At 34.8% G+C, this 22,241-nt stretch overlaps 1 protein-coding gene, 1 non-coding gene and 1 pseudogene across 2 annotated transcripts; 1 reads left to right on the forward strand and 2 right to left on the reverse strand.

Annotated features, from left to right (window-relative positions):
* Window positions 1-2,156: 2,156 nt before the first annotated feature.
* LOC147075486 (uncharacterized) lies at window positions 2,157-3,695 on the reverse strand (annotated as a pseudogene).
* Window positions 3,696-6,648: 2,953 nt separating this feature from the next.
* Window positions 6,649-16,997, forward strand: LOC147075487 (uncharacterized). The gene is made up of 4 exons (XM_085942449.1): window positions 6,649-6,713; window positions 7,504-7,720; window positions 16,326-16,574; window positions 16,851-16,997. Exons 1-4 carry the CDS (start codon window positions 6,649-6,651, stop codon window positions 16,995-16,997), a joined length of 678 nt encoding a protein of 225 aa, XP_085798575.1.
* Window positions 16,998-20,508: 3,511 nt separating this feature from the next.
* TRNAL-CAG (transfer RNA leucine (anticodon CAG)) lies at window positions 20,509-20,590 on the reverse strand. The gene has a single exon. It is a non-coding gene; the product is annotated as a tRNA-Leu (tRNA).
* Window positions 20,591-22,241: the final 1,651 nt, after the last annotated feature.

The following is a 22,241-nucleotide window of genomic DNA, read 5'->3' on the forward strand; positions in this document are numbered from 1 at the left end:
AGTAAAGTTGAAGCAGATGCCACAAACAACGAGACTATTACACAAAATAATGGAGATAATTCCATAATAGCCTTAAGTCCGTTTGATATGACGAAGATAAAGGAGCAATTACAGGCTATCGATGTTAAATCCAATAGAAGGGATGTTAAACCACACATTAAATCCACTGGAGAAAGCTGTTCTGTAGAATTCGATAAAAAGGATATCCTGATAAAAGATACGTTTGACATTACTAGCAATTCTGGGAATGGCAAGAATAATACTACCTCGAGCACAATTACCAATCATCTCTTAGATTCAGCCTTACATTTGCTGCTTTCTACTTCTAATCCAAAATTCTTTATGGAGAATTCCGGAATATTTCTAAAGTTGAGATTTAATAAGGAGTTATTTATACGAGTGGCAGAATTAGTAGAATATATAAGCTATTATCCCAGTGGAGATATTGCCATCGCCACATCCTCAAACAACACAGCTTTACCTTACTTTTATTACAAATATTCTACAGATCCACTAACTTGTTTAAATAACAATCCTTATTCTATAAAACACTTTTTGGAATTTACTAAAGGTGTATTCAATAACATGACAGCTAATCCATTGGGGTATGTAAATATTAGTAAGAAGTTAATAAAGATGATGCGCTACAATGATGATAACGATCGTACCAATTGTCGTGGTATTTCATTACAATTTATTCTTTACAAATGCTTGTCAGTAAGAATTGACAGGGTTAAAGTAGTGGTAATTCACAATATTATCCAGAATTTAAAGGACTATATTCTTTTGATATATGGCAGTGCAACACGTGATGATAAGTTCAAGGAGAATTCCAAGTTGGTACATGTCTTTTCTAAAGAATTTTCTATAAACAACACATTTATTCCAGTATCATTTACTCATAAATTTGAAAAGGGAGAATTTAACCAAAGAAGCAGTGGAACAACAAATGGCGAAATAGAGATGGGTGGAATATATGAAGGTACGTATAATAACAATCCCACAGCTTTTAATTACAGCAAAACAATGCCCTCATTTGATGACGGCTTCAATTCTATTTTGGATGGCTATTTTAATCCATCCAGATATGATCAAATTATCAAAGACTCTATCGAGTATATTTATGGGACATTTGTGAAACAGGAAGTACTGGAAAATAAATATGATCATGGGACTGACAACGCTGGCAGTGATGAGGACATTACCATTGATGACCCCGCTTCAAAGGATAGTATGTTGCAAGATATTAAAAAATCAGTATCATCTATGTATTCAGATTTGAAAACCAAACAACATAAATATAGAGAGAAGTTTGATCAGTTTCTTATTGACTCATCACTGACACATCCTATGGAGGTATGTCGAGCTATATTTGATGAACAGACAAATTCAGATGATGTCATGCCTGCTAATAACAATCTGTCTGGTAGCATGGACCAAAGCATGAAACATGCCATCGGTGATCAGGAAATTTCACCCACTGTAAGCTATACTGCCGATGGCAAGTATTACTTGTTGGATTTATTACCTGACAAGTGTCGAAGTACAATTTTAAATAATTTGCTGTCAAGTGATAGAAACTGGAGAGTCTCCGATTTTTTACTTAACCATAGAAATTATATTCAGAAATTAACGGGTACCGACTTGATTGAAAAGTATAAGGCAAGTAAGATTTTTTATATAAGGAAGAGGGTAGAAGAAATAAATTCATGAAGTATTTTGATGGAGTGTATTCTTTATTACAGGATACTTCTCTTAGAATATAACACTTCAAACTAAGTCGATTTGAATAAAACTAGAGATATATTGCAATGTTTATTCTTGAAAAACAGTTTGCCATAGGAAGGATACACACTTGTTAAGGACCATCATATTTAATTATGCTTGTTGGATGTGAAATGCATCTGTAATGAATCTTGGCAAATAATCATTTGCTTACCAAAGGTGAAAGATATGCTAAATATCACATAAAACCTTGAGATAGGTTGATATATTCGAGGAACGGCACTGTTTGTTCATGCTCTGCCAAATAGATTCATAAATTGACCCAATTGTATGAATCATCCACTTGGCGTATATCCGAAATGTCCTTTGATTGACCATCCTTTTCGAATATTGATGGTTCAATAAGATTTTCTGATTGGTCAGACATAATTTCACTCCGTCTCCTCGTTAATTATTTCCTTCAAGGAAACACTCCTCAAATTACTGATATTTCCCTCATAAATTTGGCCTTTTTTAGAATAGAATTCCAAGAAATCGCCCCAAAACCTATTCTTATAAAGAGTAAAGGGATTGCCTATCACAATCAACCCATGCTTGGCTCTCGTGAGAGTTACATTCATTCTTCTCTTGTCAGCCACAAAACCAATCCCTTGGAAGGAATTACTTCTGACCAAGGATACAATAATATAATCCTTCTCTCTGCCCTGAAACCCATCGACATTGGATATCTCCAAATTACCGGTCTCTACCATCTTGTTCAGAATATAGCTCCTCTGCCCCTCATAGGGTGTAATGACGCCAATTTGTTGTTCCATGACGCCGTTTCTGAATAAATACTTTATTATGTTTTCTACGATCACACCTTCACCTTTATTGATATAGCTTGTGCCATTTTGACTTATCTCCTCTTTACAGTAAGTAGCATAAAAGAAATTGATGGAATTTAAATTGGTCAATTTATCAGGAATAGACGATGAGCTAAAAGGCATCACATTGGAATTGTCCCTGTCCATGTTCCCAGCATCCTTACTTGCTGTTCTCAAATATCCATTGTAAAAATATTCATTTGGAAACTCACACAGGCTACTATTCATTCTATACTGAATCGATAGGAGATAGGCCATTACATTCAAACTGAGCATTCTTTCAAAGAGACTTTGCTTGAACCCTGATTTTATTGCCTCCTTATTCAGTACAGTTGGCCCTAATTGCTTATGATCTCCCACTAGAATGAGTTTTTCACAATTATACATACAAGGAATCAGAGTAAGTGGCTCTGTGCATTGCACAGCCTCGTCAATGAGCACTATTGGAAAGTTGTGCTTGTTGAATAGTTTCTGTCCCGCGGTAACACAAGTACAGCAAATTACATCTGCTGACTTGATCAGTTCCTCCTGAGCAACTGCTGTATAGCTATCGGGCACATTCCCATGCTTATTGCCATATTTATTCTTGACCTCCTCACTTACCAGCTCATTTACTAAAACATGCATGCTCAAATAATCGACCTCACTGGCCTCTTCCTCTTTCCTTTTGGAAACTACTCTCAACACCTTTAGCCCTGTATTGTTGATTTTTATTGCCAGTTGATCTACTGCAGTATTGCTAGGTGCAATTATAAACACCTTCCTCTTCTGAGCTTTAACAAAGTTATAAACGATTGCTGACGAAACCAATGTCTTACCTGTTCCCGGAGGACCCTGAACGAGAGTGAGATTCGTAGATGACAAGGCCGCCTCAATGGCAACCAACTGGGAAGGGTTTAGCTTGGGAAACCCAGGAGGCGTTAAAATTATATTGGCATCGATACTGTTGGATATGCTTTGATTTTTGGCCATTTTCCTTTGTATGATATCTCCAGTTAAAACGGTATGCATAATTCCCGTAGATTTCTTCTTTCCATTATTCATGCATCCTCCATTAGGATCAACAACTTTTGAGGTTTCGGATCTTTTCTCATGGCAGGTCATCTTTTCAACCGCATATTTCATCCTTTCATAGCAAACACCTCTCCAAATATACTCTACCGTATATCCTGTTTTAGGGCAATCTTCCAACTTTTCAATGTTATCAATTTCCACCTTCAGTTCTTCTGAAAATGGTTCGTTGCAAACATATCCTGTAAACGAATGCTTTCCCCTAGTAAATCTAATCTCATCTCCTATGTGAACTGATGAGAGAATCACATTGTTATTGATAAACACGCCACTGTTTATATTGCTATAAAAATAGACATAGCCGTCATAGCATCTCAGTGTTACATTCTCTTGTTTCATTGCCTCTTTAATTTCCCTCTCCCTATTCGCTTCTGCTTCAATCAATGGGGTAAACGTTTCGAAATAGGTTTTCAGAGTAAATTTGGAACGAATTGCTGGCAAGGAGGTATGCTCACGTACTCCATCGATGCCTGCAGTATAATTGAAACTGGAAACATCCACTGATGGAAATAGTGATATCATCTTGGATTGTATGAGGAGGGGAACTTCCTTACAAGATTTGCACCAGAAATAAATATTCTTACTGGACAATCGACTACAATTGTTCAAACAGGCACCATCTTGCTTAATATTGCTTGTGTCTGTATCGTAGATCTTAAAGCCATCATCAAAATCATAGAGATCTTCTAAAACAAACCCAATCCTAAACAAATTATTCTCTTTACATCTTCTACACTCCACAGAAATGGGAATATTCTGCAATACAAAGCTCTTGGGAAAATAGCTGGGTATATTGTGGAGATCTTTATCATGTCCATAAGCATCATACATCCCTATCTTGTGCACTGAATAATCACTCATCCCTGTACTTTCATTATTACAGAGATTACCTGTGTAATGTTTCAAGTAATCAGTCTCATCACTAACAATTCGAAGACGTGTATGCTTCTGCTTGACCATGTGGTAGATTATATGAGCAATCCCATCTGTCGAATTGTTGCAGTAAAATGTAGAACAATCCAGACACACAAAACACGTAGGAGATTTACAAAAATGGCATTTATATGTGTGTTGGGCACTGGAAACATCTCTATCTACCATACTAACATCAAATTGTTTGGGATTTATAAACTTTTCACTCTTACTGGGATGTTTTCTTTTTATAAATAGTTCATTCTTTGCAATCAAATCGGATCGTATCGACATGGATCTAATCAATGGAATCAACGGAACTTGATTGTTTTTGGATTCAGAATAAAAAGCCATATGAAAGGGTTAAAAATTATTAATGTTATCTTGAAAAATTTTATTTATGCCATAAAATGTTCTAATCCATTGCAATAGAATCCACTCAGGCTATACCTCAAAAACATTTGCTATGATTGATCTACTGATACAGTTAAATAGTGTTGTTTTATTAGATATAGAAGAATAACCTCTAAAGAAGGCTGGAAAAATATTGTTGTGTAGATATTTGGGGCCTCTTCATATATAATGAACATCGCAATCATTTGATTGGAAGATAAAACAACTGAAGCCATTCTCAATTTATCAGAACTATCAAATAAATCTGTAGGCTTCTACTATACATTTTCATATGCTGGTAATGAAAGATCAATTCTATTTATTATAAGACACATTTCCTGTGGGCATATTCATTTTCTCCTATTTTCGTCCCATCCTTTAAAATCCACTCTTCTATCTCATCATCCCATTCTTTCTTAATTATTTTGTTGCATAGATTGCAATCTGGGCTAGTCTTGTTCCAAATAATATTCTCCTTCTTAACAGGTGCTTTTAAATCCAGCTTCACACCAGATTGGATCTTTTTTGAAGTGAAGAATTCTCTTCTTAGAACTATATTCCCACTGCTCAAACTGTTGGAGGTTTGATTGCTGGAACCTATCAATCCACCGTGATTATTCCCTATTCTTGCGCCATCACGTCTCCTATGGTCATCCAAATGAATAGTGTAGATATCCGTATCTATGTATCTTAATCCACAACTAAGGCACTGGGTAGGGGGATATAAGTAGTCGGGAATCGCAGCTGTAGGGTTTAAACCCGTGGTTTTCGGAACATATATATTATCGTAAAAAACTGTAGATAGAACCTCATCAATGGGTATGGTAGTATTGGGGTTTACTGTCTTGCCTAGATTACCATTGCCAGATATCATAGTATATTCATTCAACATACTGTTGTCTCTATTATCATCGATAGATATACTCCCCTCGATTTTGTTAAAACCATTTAATTCGCCAGAATTCATTTTATGTTGGTCAAAATTGGTATTATTATGGGGCATAACATTGCTTTCAATCATATCGAATTTATTTTCAACCAAATAATCATCAGTTATTCCATCCAGCCCTGGGATCTGAAAAATATGATCCAAGCTATCAGTTTGATTTTCAATATTTTCAAAATAAAATACGTTGCCACCATGTGATTTAAAATTGTCTGAGATGGTAAGATTGGTAGATTCAGCAAGCCCTATGCTGTTATCTCCGTCAGAATTCATTTTTTCTATTCTTTTGAAAAGATCTCCTTTATACTGTTGGTTTTTCAAATCAAGAATGGTTCCGTTGCCTGGCACATTAATAGTTGAATCCAAGTTTACAATGCCTCCATGAGTAGTAATGGTACAACAATTACTCTGATGATCTATATTCCTAAGTCCATTCTTCTGTGTTATATCTTCCACAGCATCCTCATGAACTATCATTTCTCCTAGCTCCTTTTGGGTTTTACAGAATTTTTTGTGTGACTCATCACAAAACAGTTCAAAATCAACCAATGAATCTTTTATTAAATTTCTCCGTCCTAAACCAAGACTTCCCTCGTTTACAAAGGACGAATTTACTTGAGTACCAGTATTTTCGCTAGTCTTAAATTCAATGGCATCTTTACCAAAATTAGTTAATAAATTATCAAAATCAGAGTCTTTAAGATCATCAAGGGACATAACTAATCCAGAGTTATAATGAGATGGGCTCTTATTAGAACCGTGGGGAGACAGGCCATTAGTCCAATCTCCATCGAAACGAGGTAAGTCAGATACATTCAAAGTTTTTTTTGAAAAGGTGTTATTACTAGTTAATCTCCCAAAACAAAAATTAGTGGAAGGATTAGTAATAGTCGAAGGAGCTTTTTCAATATCCACATGTTTATTTATGTTTGCAAAATTATTATTGGTGGGAGTCACAACCATATCACTATTAATTGGTCTAGAATCCTTAATACTATCGCTGATTCCTACATCATTATTCCCCTTCCTTAGGGCAATCCTATTTAGCATTTCAGATAAATTGTCTCGATTTACTCCTTTTTCTATAAATCGCACTGCCTCCTCTTTAAAATCCTCTACTGACTCAAGTAACTTCTCAAAAACCATAAAGTGAATTCTATTTTGAAGGCTACAAGTCTCAAGAAATTTAGAAATGGAACTCATACAGAAGGGTGATTCTAAAAAAAAATGTTTGAAAAGAAAGAGGGAAAAAAGTTAACGGATGAGTGTATCTGCTTTAAAATGAGTCTGTGCAGATGGATATGGATAACAGAAGATACATATAATGGGTTGTGTGTCAATGTATGGAACTAACAATAATACTTATATAAACAGGAAGTTTTATGTATGGTAGAATTTAAACATCTGGGAGGTATATCATCACATGTATTGGGGTTTTGCAGTTGGTTGAAGACTTAGCTTTCTTCCCTTTAACTACTATTCATTGTAGTCTATGTTTTCAAACCAATTGGATTATTCACCCTTCTCCAATATGGTTTCTAGAATAGTTATCCTCAATTGGCTTAATTCTATGAAGATTCCTATATCTAGGATCGAAGATATTGGAAAGGGAGTTATTCTTTGCAAGTTGATGAGTATATTGCATTCTGAATTTGTGGATGTTGGAAATGTTAAAGACAATCCCAGATCAGAGATGGAGTATATCTACAATATAAATTTGGTCAAGGAATACTTTAAGAGAGCAAACATGGTGGTCCATATTCCCGCCGACAAAATGTGCAAATTAAAAATGCAGGATAATTTGGAGGTAATTCAATGGTTTTATAAGTATTTTACAGAAACAATTAAACAAGACACATCAGATGCTGTAGTACTGGACAAACCAGCAATGGAGAATGTAGCACAGAAGAATTATTCTTTGGAGCAAGAGATTGAAGATTTTTTCACTAATGAAACCAAAGAAGCAGAAGATTGTTCTGTTAATGGCAGGTTTAAAACCAAGGAAAACTCATCGATACAAGCTAATGTCAATGGATTTATTGAGGAAAAAGATATGTGTAGTGAAAATAATTCCAGATATCCTTCCATTTCTACACAAGTCTACTCTGATATTGAGAATACATTAGAGAGACTATCCATTGATGAAGAAGTATCTATGGTACTAGATAATTGTATAGAGCCATACCAAGCATGCAACTCTTGTGATGAGACCAGCACAATGGTTGGCACAGGAATAGACAATGAGAGTAATGAACACAGTGTTAGCATGGGGGACAGTCTCAAGTCTACTAGCAGTCCACCGGAAATACGAAATAATTCTTTATTATCCGATGAAATATGTTCACAATCTTACAAAACTGAGGCTCACTGTGGCTGCCAGGATACTATGGATGAGCTTATTAGGGCAAAAGAGTTGATTGAAAAGGATATTGTGCACATAAAGAAGATAAGCAAAATATTTGAAGTGGAAAGAAATTTCTATTATGAAAAGTTGCTACTCATAGAAAAGGTAGTTAAGAATACCACCTCTACAAGTGGAGTAAGGAAGCGAATAGAAGACATATTGTACTCGGATTGAACTGAATGATACATGAGAAAATAAATATATACAGTCATTTTATGCATGGTTGCATTGTTGATTTTAAAGTTACCCTTAAATGACTAGACTTCCTCCAAAAGTAGCTCTGCAAATTATTCAGTTTTCAATTCCTATATTTTGTTTGTCTTTATACTCTGCGAATATACACCTGTCTCTTTCATGTGGATTTACAGCATTAATTTGTTCAATAATTCCATACATCCTGGAAGATTCAGTGAGTAAACTGTATATTTCTTCTACTTTAATGATCACATATATAGTATTAGGAGTGGTTTCTAGGCAAAGAGCATATATCGTCCAACAAGGAAATAGAATGATCAATCAGAATAATATTTTGATTGATCATTTACTATTGGGCAACGCTGGTTTTATTCTTTCCCAGGCATTTTCCACTAGAGTTCTTCTCACCGTAAATACACACAAGACAACTACTCTTATTCACATGGCAGGATTGTTTGTGTCGGTATGCTTCATTCCAAATCTGTTGACTGATTTGGTTTGCTTGATTGTATTGATGCTTTCGTTTACAACGAATCCTCCATCGCATGAAGTGAATGGAAAGGGACCTAACAATCGGAAAGACACGAATGGAAACTCGGAACAGACAAGTGGTGACATGAATACTCCTATAGACATTTCAGTGCTGGAATCTATGAAATATTTGATAGATGATGATATTTTAAGATGCTCAGAATATAAGCAATTTGTAATGGAGTATTTTTCATATGGTCCATCAGGAAGATTCTTTTCCCTGGAATTATCTAAGAAAGACTTCTCCCTGCGAATTCTATTCTACTTTCTGTCCAGGAACAAGTTGTTGCTGATAATATGCAGTGTTCTTAATATTTTGCTGGATCTTCATTGTCCCCTGATAGAGTTGCTAATAATATCTCTCATTATTCTGGATATCCCGTGGGAATATTTGGCTATTCTTTATAGCTGTAAAGTATCGAGGAATGTTCCATGTCAAATCGGAATAGGGTTGCTATCGATGTATTTGATCAACAACATGTAGCACATTGGTAATATACCCAGAGCTGGTGTATGAGAAAGCTAACAGTGTGAGTATTATATAATCTACTATGGCTTGCTTTATTTATTTACTATTAAATATTTAACGATTTCCTAACCCATTTATGTCTGAAAATGAACAGTGTTTTCTATCTCCAATCGCCAGGAAGAGACTTTTAAAGGAATTGCAACAAGTTAAGGAGGAAAAAGACTTTAAGATGGATGCAGTGGTTCATAAGGATTCTAGAGGGGTAGAGGATTGGAGTAAGTGGGATGTGTATGTAACTGGGGCCCAGGGAAGTGTTTATGAAGGACATGTTCTTCATGCTAAGATGACATTTCCAAGTAGATATCCAAATCTGCCACCTACCTTTACATTTGTAACCAAGATGTTCCATCCGAATGTTTATTCTAATGGTAAGGTGTGTATCTCCATCTTGCATACTGCGAATGACAATCCATACGATTCATACGCAGCCAATTATTCGTGGACTGCAGTGCAAACAGTAAGAACCGTGTGTATTTCCATAATATCACTTCTTGCAGATCCAAATATCAAAAGTCCAGCAAATATTGATGCATCCAACATGTTTAGGGATCACAAAGAGGAATATGAAGAGAAAGTTAGAGAAATGCTTGAAAAGTATGCAAAAAAGGAAGCAGATAAGGGACAAGTGACAATTGTTCAAAAGAAATAAAATAACTGAGCAATCATGAAATTATTTTGAAAGGTAATATCTTTTACAAACCATCTTTCAATGGCATATAGCAGGTTGTGTGTAGTTAATGTTTTTACAAACCATCTTTCAATAGCATATAACAGGTTGTGTGTAGCTAATGTTTTTACAAACCATCTTTCAATGGCATATAACAGGCTGTTTAGTACTTCAAATTCCTAGCCTATTAATTAAAACCTTTTTTTGAAAAGATCTTAAGTTTTGTATAAAAAATATCAAGTTTCAAAACAACACAACACAAATTAAGTACTAGATACCAATGGTTTGTATGGAGTAAGAAGAGTTGGAGCTATACGCTTAGTATTATTTAATTCAGAAAATCTTTTATGAATGAACTTTAACCAATTATATAAAACAGGCTCATATCAGCGCCAAATCCATAAAGGCCAATTCATTTGCTATAATTTTGCTCACAACATAGATTGGAAATAATTTAACAATATTTTTATTAGATTTTTATTTTATTCCTCACTAAGATTTATTATTCCAAAATATCCATGAACCAGATGGATAATTGCTTTGGAAATTACAATAGCTTCTAAAATCATTATCAAATATTCTAGCATAACAATGGATATTTTTTTCAGCATAGAGCCATTTTTGGTCTTATTGCCCTCGTCAGAAGAATATTTCTTTTGAGTTAGATAGTATCTTAGCAGAAAATATAGCTCTGACCCAGAACAGAATATGTACAAGACGACTGGATTATAATAGAAACTCATGATAAAATTCTGATGTGATTTGTGATGGGTATCTTTATAAATCATACTAATGAAATAAATAATATTGCAGAGTAAATCTAGAAATATATAAATTGTGAGTCCAGTATTTAAATGATAATATGGTTTTGCCACACAAATCCCTACACCAGCAGGCTTGTATAAGGTAGATTTGGTTGAGCTTTCATTATAAACCACCCTATTGTCACAAACTGATATCTTTTGATCACCCTGCAGTGTTTTCTTTCCACAACGACCACTCTTTATCATAGTGTTGCTGGGATGCTTACTATTAACCGTCTCAATACTACTAGTTCTATAGTTATTCTGTATTATTTTGAGCAGTATAATAGTTGTAGATACTCTGTCTGTTACCATGTCTAGGGTTGCTCCCAATTTGGAAGTTTGGTGGAAGTATCGGGCAGCTTTGCCATCAAAGAAATCCAGTCCAATAGAAATAGAGTACAGACAGATGAATGGAGTATTACTAGTAAAAATTGAAAATAATAGCAAGACCAACCTCAAATATCCAATAATATTGGGAATATATAAAATAGTAGAACTGGCCATCCAAAAGGGGCGACAAAGACACAAATTTTAATAAATTGCAATGTAATACTGCTGATCATAGAGTAACTAATAGTTCTTATTTATTTACAAATGGACTTCTCAGTTAAATTCGTCATCTTTTCATTTTGTACATTAGAAATTTTGTATATTTCGAATCCTCTAACACCTTGCTTTTCATCTTATTTTTTATCAAACACTTTCTATGATTATCAGATCTATCATATAGGTTTTGAACAACATAATTGGCATACTTGTGAGAAACCATAGATACAACCGATGAGCCACCGTTCAGATCAGATTTGATTATTTCGGTGAATAATCTTTCAAAAATACCAGAGCTGCAAGCTTTTATGGTGGTCTCTATGACATTTGAAGAGTATTTTCCAAATGACAACACATTCACCTTCTCTATAAGATAGCTAAGAATATCGTCTGAATAAAATTCTGTTGGTGATAGATGATTTAAATCTAAGGAGTCGAAGCTGTCCGATGATTTTAGAGTCGAGTTATCGCTACATGGCTGAGTTACATCAACACCAACATCATTTTTTGTCCACATCTTCTTTATTAATTCCTGTATGAAATAATTTCCAAATTGATCATTTATTAGTAAATCAATATTTATAAATATATCTCCTAATAAACTTGATATTTGAGAGCTATTTAGATATCCCAAAATATATTGGATGATCCTACATCCACACTTATCAGTAGATACCTCCAATGAATTGTTTAGTATGTACTCGGCAATCAATTGCCGCTGATAATTAAACTCTATCAGCTTCCTTAATACGTGGTTCCCAGATGAATTTTCTATCAAATCTTTAACATGGAAGACTACCAAGTCATGGAAATAATTCATTGTGGAGTCGCAACTATCAATATCATGTGCACTGTCGCTCCCACAAATATATTCGTCTTTGGGCTTATTGTTCTCAGCATATTGACTATTTGTCTCATACAATTTCTCAATAAGCTTCTGTATCACCCTACATCCGAACATATTTGTGGAAATCTCAAAAAACTGTGGAGAAAGTCTTTTGTTGACTTCTGCAATTTGAGTACCAGGTAGACGTTCTAACATTTTCTGCAGGACATAATTGCCAAATAAATTTGTGCTCAGCTCTCTGAAGAAGTTACTTATTGAGTAATAAAATGACAATACTTCGTCATCTGTCCAAAACTCCATCTGGTCTTGAATAAATCTAGAACCATTTTGTTCCTTACAGGTTATAACACAGATGTTTCGAGAATGAATAGACAGTGTTGGCAACTTACTAAAGTCGCTTGCACTACACATGGTATTTTGTTGAACTGCGATGTTACTTTGATAAAACTGGATGATCTTGTCAATATGTAAGTTTGGTGCGGATGTTCGTGAGGACAACTGGTGGATATATTGATACTTGGTGGTAGAATATGCAAATGAGCAACCTTCTTCTTGGGAGTTTTCTAAAGTACTATTAAGTAGTTGTTGATTGGTATTTGAACCATCATCACTATTCAAAGATGTATTGGATTCTCTCCTCAATGCTTTATTGAAGCCTGATTTATGGTCGTGAGATATTGGTTTTGGATTTTCATGCTCAGTTGAGAAGGTCTGTGATATATCTAAGTTTAGATGGCCGATAGAATCTTTCTCTAAAGAAGATTTTCTGAATTGCTTCTTGCTCATTAAATCTTCAAAATAAAATATGGTTGATAGTGTAGTTGGATAATCAGAATCGATTAATTCCAAAAGAGTTTTTCTTTTGGAGAAAGTATCCAACAATATTTTAGACTTTTGAGATTGATCAATATCTTTTTTTTGAAAAGCAAATTTATCACTTCCAGAAGGTGATTTTTCACTAAAAGGAACCGAATTCATCCATTTAAATTCATTAGAGTTCTCCAAGATACTCCCGGTTCCCATGGTCTTCAATACTTCGATACTCGATAGAGGAGAACTATCATTATCAAATATAAATGCCTTTGATTCCTCATCAATTATTTGATTAGCTCCAAATTGTTTAATTTCAAGGCCAATGCATGTATTATTAGGTTTGTAGCCAATCATACCCTTTACTAGAAGTTTGTCATCTATTAGATCGAATTCTTTCCCTGCATTTCCTTCAGCGATCTGGTCTTTTGCCATATAGGAGTTCTATTGGAAAAGATAGATATCTGATAAGGATAGTGGTAAAGGGTGGGCATTGGATTTAAGGAGTTTGGCGGGGGATTTTGCAGAGACCTAGCACACTATCTACCACTCTTGGGTGCTATACCTCCCAAGCTAATCGATTGTTGAATAAGAGGCTTAATAGGAAAATATACGAAATACCGAAGGCGATGATTGCTTAAAAAGATATAAATCCTACAGTAGATATTAAAATAACCATTCCATAATTTCTTAAATTTACTATTTCAATTTAAACGTTGTCTCATCAAACTCTAAACCGACATGAGCATGTCCAATATGATATTTCAATCCATTGTTATTCTTATAAGACTTGTTGCAACCCGGGACTTGGCAAACATAAGGTCGTCTTTCGAGAGTTTTTGCTTCGGTATGCCCGTGATCCATATGATACCTCAGTCCATAAGAACTGGTAAATGTTTTACTGCAATTTTTGGCTGGGCAGGTGAAGCTTTTCAGGGAAATACTACGATTGCAGCTAACGAACAGCTCTGTATCATTTAGAAGGGGGTAGTCGTAGAGTGAGTGATATCCATAAACCAAGTTGGGGTCATTGTTGATGGTAGATTTGTTATGATCCCCAACACGGTTATTCCCACAAACAAGGATCTTATCGCTAGACTGCCTCTCAAAACTGGATGAGGTGTCATAGGTTGTACTTTGGCTGTTAAATTCGTATGAGTTCTTACTGAATCTATCACTGTCCAGAAATGATTTTTCAGCCTCAAGTTTATTTTCATTAAATTCGATGCTTGACCCAAAGTTCGCCATATGAGATGATAGTATATTTGGATAAAAATAGTAGTTGGTTTTCATGGGTTTTTCACACTCAAATTCAATCTGGATATCGTATCCCCAGTTAAATAGATTATCCATTAATAAGTCAATTCCCTCAGGAGTCATATGGGGGGAAAAAGAGGAACACAAAAATGGGAAGGGGAAGGCAGAAGCGATAAGTTGGAACAGCCATATTAAGCTATTCATCAAATTGGATGGGGGTTTTCTTTGCAGCCGTATTAAGATGGAATCGAAAAAACTTCTTTACAACTAAGATTAATTCATAGTTTGTTGTTAATTTGCTACCCCATGAAAACATCTTATATAAAATTGAGTGGAGACCCAGTGGAGATTCATTCGGAACCAAAGGATGAGCCCATTTTCCTGTTTGATATCGACTATTGTCTGTTTGCTAGTGATGCCATGCATCACTACGAAGAGGAATATTACAAATCACTATTTTTATCGCGAAGTGGTAGAAACGAAGATGATTGGAATGAGGGAGTGAAAACAAAAAATCGTCGAGAGATATTCCTTGAATATCTCGGAATGTCTCCTGCAGAATTTGCCAAGGAAATGGATATTAAATCTTTGGTGTCTACATTTCTCTCAGTTAATCAAAACTTGAACAATTTACTTGCCACCATTCCCTACAAAAAGGTGTGTTTTACAAATGGAGATTTCGACAGAGCAAGCACAATACTCAAACATCTGGAGCTGGAGAAGTATTTCTCGCATGTCTTCCATGCTGATGTTGATGCACCCTTGACTTGTATTAAGCCACATATGTTTTCATACCAGTTTGCAGAAAAGTCACTAAATGCCAATCCGGAAAAGCTTTATTTCTTCGATGATCGAAAGATCAATGTTGAGAATGCTATTCTAAGGAGATGGAATGCCTATCAAGTTAAAAATGATCTAGAAGAAAAGATCCAATTGGCATTGGAAGACATTAATGTACTTAGTTCAACCAAAGTATCTACGACATGTCAAGTATCAATAAATTAGTTTATTATCTGCTGTTATTTAGAGTCTTTTTTAATTAATTTCTATCTGTAAGTGCCTTGGATATATAGCTTTGCTGAGAAATATAAGATGTTTCAAATATTAACATATATTTTAAATAACTATGAACAAACAATCCTCATTTGCAGATGTCTCAATTATGTTCTTTAGGGTTTGTTAGGATCAGCATATCTGTGTAAGCAATCCAATTTAATATTTACAACCAAAGAGTTTTCCATTGAGGCGTGGTTAAACTTCTATAATAAAATTTTAACAATTCTATCCCAATGAATTCTAATGGAAGTAGAGATATCTATGAGCATATTTCTGCACAGATAGCTGATAGTATAGGCAATCTGTTGAAAACCACAGATATTGAAGCAAGATCGAATATAATCTATCAAATAATTTCAGATGATTTGCATCAGAAATCTAGTCTGAAAAAATATTTAAAACAGGGAGATTTGGAAAGCCCTCATACGCTGGTAGAAATAGACTTTCTGAGGGCATGCAAAAGGAGATCAAGAGCAGCTAGAATGAATTTTGCCGAGTTTGGGGATAATACTTTGAAATTCGAGATTGGTTTAACTGACAACAGGAATTCGATTAAGGATATCGATAATTCCTATTGTCTTAGTAACAAGTCCTTAGATGATAGAGCTGAATATAAGGTCCAGCCTAGTATAACAGTTCAAATTTCAAATTCTCCAATATTTATCTATGGCGAATACATCAAACTATCCAGGAATATGACACAAACCCCTTTGACAATCCGTGGAAAGCTTTATACTGATTTGTCTGTTTCCGATTTCACTAAGGAGTTCCAAAGATTCTACTCATCAAATCAAGTAAAGTTTTTTGCAACTGGTAGAGAGGATTTTGATGTTAGATGCTTTGGAAGGCCTTTTGTATTAGAAGTGACCAACCCAACAAGAAACTTGGCTGTGGGAACATCTGCAATCAAGGGGTTTATGTATGATAGATGTATGGTAGGCCAAGAACAAGACATAAAAGCTGATTCTAAAGAGCTACTTCTTGGTTCGGTTATTGAGACAACCACTCCAGATGTATTTATCAAAAACATTTCATTTGTTGGAAAGAGCATCAAAAAATTCATAAACACTAGCTCTTTCGATAAAGAATACAACCTGGTGGTCTTTTCCAAGGAGCCTATAGAATTCGAAAAAATATACGAATTAAATCAAAAAACACCTATCCGTGTTGTCCACAGAAGAGCAAATATTTTTAGAAAAAAAAGAGTCGAAATTATAGATACTTTGGAGTACTTTCATGATTCGAAAAGTGAGTGTGATAGAGGATTTTACTATCAAATCCATGTGAAGGCATCTGCAGGAGCGTATATAAAAGAGTGGGTGACTGGTGATTTTGGCAGAACCCAACCATCTTTAAATGCTGATATACTTTCATTGGATGTAATTGGCATTCCTGGACCTACTTTTAATATGGATAAGGATGAAATAGGCTTGTAGTTTTTGTCTGAATCGATATCAATCATATTATGCGAACAGATGAAAGCAAACTGTAATAATTATGGAATTTTACATGCCAACTTAAGGAGCTATTCTACATAATATTTAATACCATCGTCAGTCTTAATATATATTGAACTAAAAAATATTATTTTAGAATGTATGTTGTTTCTCTTTTCCCAAATCTCAATGAATGGTTTTGTAAGTTTCATTAAAACTAAGTATAAACTTTCTAAAAATAATTAATATATAATTTATTGCTTAATTTTCTCACTAATCTGATATTCCTCCAAAGCGACATCTTCAGATTCTTGGGTATAGTAAACAATCCCGATCCCTATGAACCCTACAATAAATACAATGATATTACTCAAATAGTAGATGAAGTCAACAAGTAGCAGCATCTTACCAAGATTGGCGATTGAATAAAAAGACAAAATACTTACTGCAAACATATTGACAAACATAATTGTGAATAAAACAGACAAGAAAACCCTCTTACACATAGAGTTAGTCATAGCATAATACAAGATGGCAAATGGGATGAATATTCCTCCTATACCCCAAATTAAAAGGCATGCGATCTGGAAGAATTCAAGTGCATTATAATTAAAGTAAAAACTAAAATTAAAACGATACTGCACATCATCTTCTTCCAAAATAGGGCCAGATGGGATTTCAGATTCAGTTTTCTCAGTTTTCTCATCATTGATCTCCTCCTTAACATTCAAGCTGCTTGATTCTGATTGACTATGAAATTCTTCGGAGCTTTCATTTCCAAACACTTTTATTTGAACGGTTTCTGATAATTCTACCACATCAACCATATCATCACACATAACTACAACTCCAAATAATAATTTTGCTAACTGTAACAACATCTTTATCCCTCTAAAAAATGTGAATATAAAAATAAAAAATCATAAAGAGAATATTGATTAAGAAATTTAAAAAAAGTCCACATACACAGTATATAAGGCAGTAGTTTGGTTAAAATAGAATATTTTTCTCAACAAACAAATCAGTTTTTTTATTTCCAAAAAAGTAATATTGATGTTTCCAGATTATTTTTATTGTTATATTTTATAGTTTCGAACATGTCAGGATTATTGGAACATCCTCCCAATAATTCGTGATTGAAGAGATATCCAGGTTGTATGATGATGTTTAGACCTGAAAATAGACACATATGGGCTATGCCTAAGATTAGAAAAATCTGCAGATATTGAGTAAATTATCATTTAACAATTGCACACAAAGTATTAGTATCCAATTGGATGTGTTATTTATAATTGGAAGCATAGCTACTGGGTATGAGATGCTAAGTTGAAGCCATGATTGTTATCTCTAAACAGCTATTTTCTTTGCTGTTCCTTAGCCTCTGATACTCCATAGAATAACAAACATCTCGTTGTTATTTTTACGTATTTGTTTTTTAACCCCATATGATTAATTTTCTTGAATCTGATCCATATAATTTTGTCTCTTCTTCAAAGTTTTTCATAAGAAATGGATTGCCAACGATTATCTCGTGTTTTGAAGTTATTCAGTTATTGGAGATGCCGCTATCAACTCTGATTCTCACAGCTTACATTTCTCACTATATCTTCGGCTCTATTCACAAACCATCAATCTATTCAATGAATTCCACAATCAACTCCTTGAAGACCAACTATGTTTTTCCAATTATTCTGGTCAATTATGGAGTCTTGCAAACAGCCCTGCAGCCATTCTTTCGCATAAATGTAAATAAAAACTCCTTTGAGGATAGCTTCTTGGTTGAGGTTGATAGTTCGGCCAAAATATTGCTGCGGGTATTCACTCCAATCAAAGATATTAAAAACCACAGATTCATTGCACGGGTTAGAGAAGCCCAGCTCTTCCAATTTATCTTGAAAAATATTTGCAGAATTTGTGATAGAATTTCTCCCGCCTCATTAATTTTACTACCCAACTTCTCTAATCAATTAAAATCGAATATCCTCAAATTGGACCTAAAATCAAAGGAGTTTGAAGGTATCAGCAAGCTGCCTAGCTTAATGGATTGTTTTGACAATATTTTGATCGTTCACGGGCTTAATGGCTCATATAAGAGCACATATGTTAAGGGAATGACAAATGCATTTTTAAATCAAAACTGTCGGGTTTTCTGCTATAATGCTAGAGGAATTCATCTGGAAAATACCTCCTCTACATTTAGCCATATTGGTCTTTCATCCGATATTACCAAAACTGTGGAGTTTATTCTTGAAAAATATAGTGGTAGATTATTGGTTGTTGGGTTCTCTCTGGGTGCAAATTGGACAGCCAAAATGTGTGGAGAGTACCAGAATAGTAGGATGGTTGGGGCTGTTGGCATATGCTGCCCATTTGACTTTAATTATTTGCACCGGTATTTTCAGGGATCGACTCTCCTTAAAAAACTGGTCAGTAGAATGATGAAGCGTGTCTATTGGATGTACCTACGTCGAGCGAGCAAAATCAACCTGAAAGGTAAGAATATTTATGAGATTGACTGTTATGTGGCAAGAATGCTGGGGTATTCCTCAGCAGATGAGTATTACGAAAGAAACAGCTGTAAGAATTTTATTGAAATGATCAAAACACCGTTTCTGTTTATAAATGCAATCGATGATCCAATTGTTCCCGTGAATGTCATTCCAAAAGACAAGATTCTGCGAAATCCATACACAGGATTGCTTACTCTAAGAGGTGGGCATCTGGGATTCAGGTCATTCAATTTTACCAGCACCATAGAATCCTATGTTGTACAATTTTACGAAAGGCTGTGTAAAGAGGATATAAATGTGCAAAATGATTAGTCCGAAAGACACCATACGTATAATTATCGTAATTAATTAACAAGTTTAGGTTGGCATATCCAAAAGTTATCATTTATTTATCTTTTTCAGACCTTTGTCAACCAGTTCCTTGTATCCATCCAATAATTCCTCCATTCTCACATCAACTCCGCCACTAACTGCTCGCAATATTGTGTTCTCACACTTTTCTAAAATAAACTTTGTTTCTTCCGAATCTGATCGTTTTAGAAAAATTTGATTGGCCTCAATAATTTGACTTTTTAACTCATTCAGATCTTTATAGCTTACTCCCTTACTTCTTTTGTGGGCACTTGTTTGCCTCAGCCATGATCTCTCCAACTCGTTCTCTATTTTTTTCCCATCAAACTCCTTTAAAGTCAAGACGTTTTTGTCACTTGCCGTTTTAAACTCGTCAGTGATTGTTATGAATTGCTGCTCGTTAGTTTTCGTCAAAATGAATATTTCATATCTTTCTGGCTTTTCTAAATTTGGAATCAAGTATAGATGGTTGAACTTCTGGTTGGCCATCTGAGAACGAACCGACTTGAACATGCCAATGCATGTAATGATAGAGTACTTGTTTTGGAAATACAGCTCGATCTGTGGAAGAAATTTTACAGCTCCCTCAATTAACAAAACTACCGGCATCGCCAAAAAAACTACGATTTTCACAAATGGAAGCTCTAAAATATCAAGAACGGGATTCGAACCCGCGCCTCCTGAGAGACCGCGACCTGAACACGGCGCCTTAGACCGCTCGGCCATCTTGACTAGAAGCTCTCGATCTTTGATTTTCAACCATTAATTGATCAAAGCCTTGGATATTTCATTTGATTATTTCGTGTTTCATATTTGTATATAACACAATAATTTGTCAATTCCTCGTTTCAAATCAAAACACTTTTATAGATAAAAACATAAGGCTCTTTGAATCTATGATCTCTCTTATTTTAACTTTTTTGGGACTGAGAGGTATTTATGCCGATGGAGGATATACAGCAAGCCAGTACGATGTCATCGCTAAGGATATCCATGAACAACTTGCAAAAGTTCACGGATATTTGGAGGATCATGATACTCAGGTTAATGTTAAGAGATTTGGAGATATTTCAATCATGACTCTGAACGGTCATGCCGATGGTGATTTGATAGAGAAGGATCAAGAGAAAGAAATTCTGAAGCTACTGGACACCGAGCATCCTGCAATTTTGGCTCTGCAAGCGGTTACCATGGATATGCTAAACAACATTGAGGCTTCGCTGAAGTCACATTATAGAATTGTGAATTCAAAATTTATAAACGTCGACATTAAGTCCAAAAAGCAGGAACGTAAGCCCTTTATCTTCGATACTACTGTGCTGGACTTCATTCAGGAAGCTAGCTTCACCCCCGATCAAAAGCCATTGGCAACATATGCAACATGGGGCATTTTCCGTCATAAAAAAACCAATAGTCTCTTTAGTGTAGTAAACATTGACTTGTTTTCGGACGATGAAGAAACAATTGACGTCCAAATGTTTACTATTCTTAAGCACATTGAAACAACACCCTACAAAGAACTTCCTGTTATTTTTGCCGGAACTATTAACAAAACCTCAAAGGACCTTGCGAAGCTGATTGAAACCACTGTAAAGAATACACTTTTTGAAGATAAGAACAACAAGAACTTGTCCAAAACCACTTTCCATGATCATGGAAAACTGGATGATAATGTTGAAAGAGATTTCATAGCTGTCAAGTCAAAATCTGACACAGTTACCGTTAATTACAGTAGAATTCTATCTGAGTATTCCATTAAGAGTTTTGAACACTATCCAGTTTTGTCTATCTTAACATTTAAACAACTTCAAAAATAAATTATTAATTACAAATTAAAATCGGTTGAACATTTTATGTAGTTTATTAATAACTGTTTAAAAAATACACATGGGGTATTCCTTCACTTGCCATGTGGAATAAAACCAAGTCTTACTCTTCTTAGTCCATTGAGTTTCTCTATTCTTGATCATCCTTTTTACAAAATATTTTCAAAATTTTGTACCCATGTATCAAGGACAATGTGTTTTTAGTGGTCTCATGATTCCAAGAGGATCTGGGCTGCACAGGGTGACTAATGATGGTAAAGTATCGTTGACGAAGGGGAGAAGAGAAAGAAATTTTATTGATTCTAAAGTATCGGCAAGAAGTGTAAAATGGACGGAATCTTCCAGAGCTTTTTACAAAAAAAGTCACAAGACTGCAAAGGAAGACGAAGAGATCTATACAATCACCAAACAAGTTAGAGGATTTAATCTTATTCCAAGAAGTATTATTCAAGCACAGAGCACTAAAAACATAAACCAAAGCAAATCCAGTGCCTCTATAAAAAGTGAAAAGGTTATGAAGAATTCCAATCTTAGAAAATAAATTTGATTTACCTCCT

This window comes from Rhyacophila brunnea, unplaced genomic scaffold (assembly GCF_057557595.1).
Source record: "Rhyacophila brunnea isolate RB1 unplaced genomic scaffold, BYU_Rbru_1.0 scaffold_144, whole genome shotgun sequence".
In the NCBI taxonomy this organism is placed as follows: domain Eukaryota; kingdom Metazoa; phylum Arthropoda; class Insecta; order Trichoptera; family Rhyacophilidae; genus Rhyacophila; species Rhyacophila brunnea.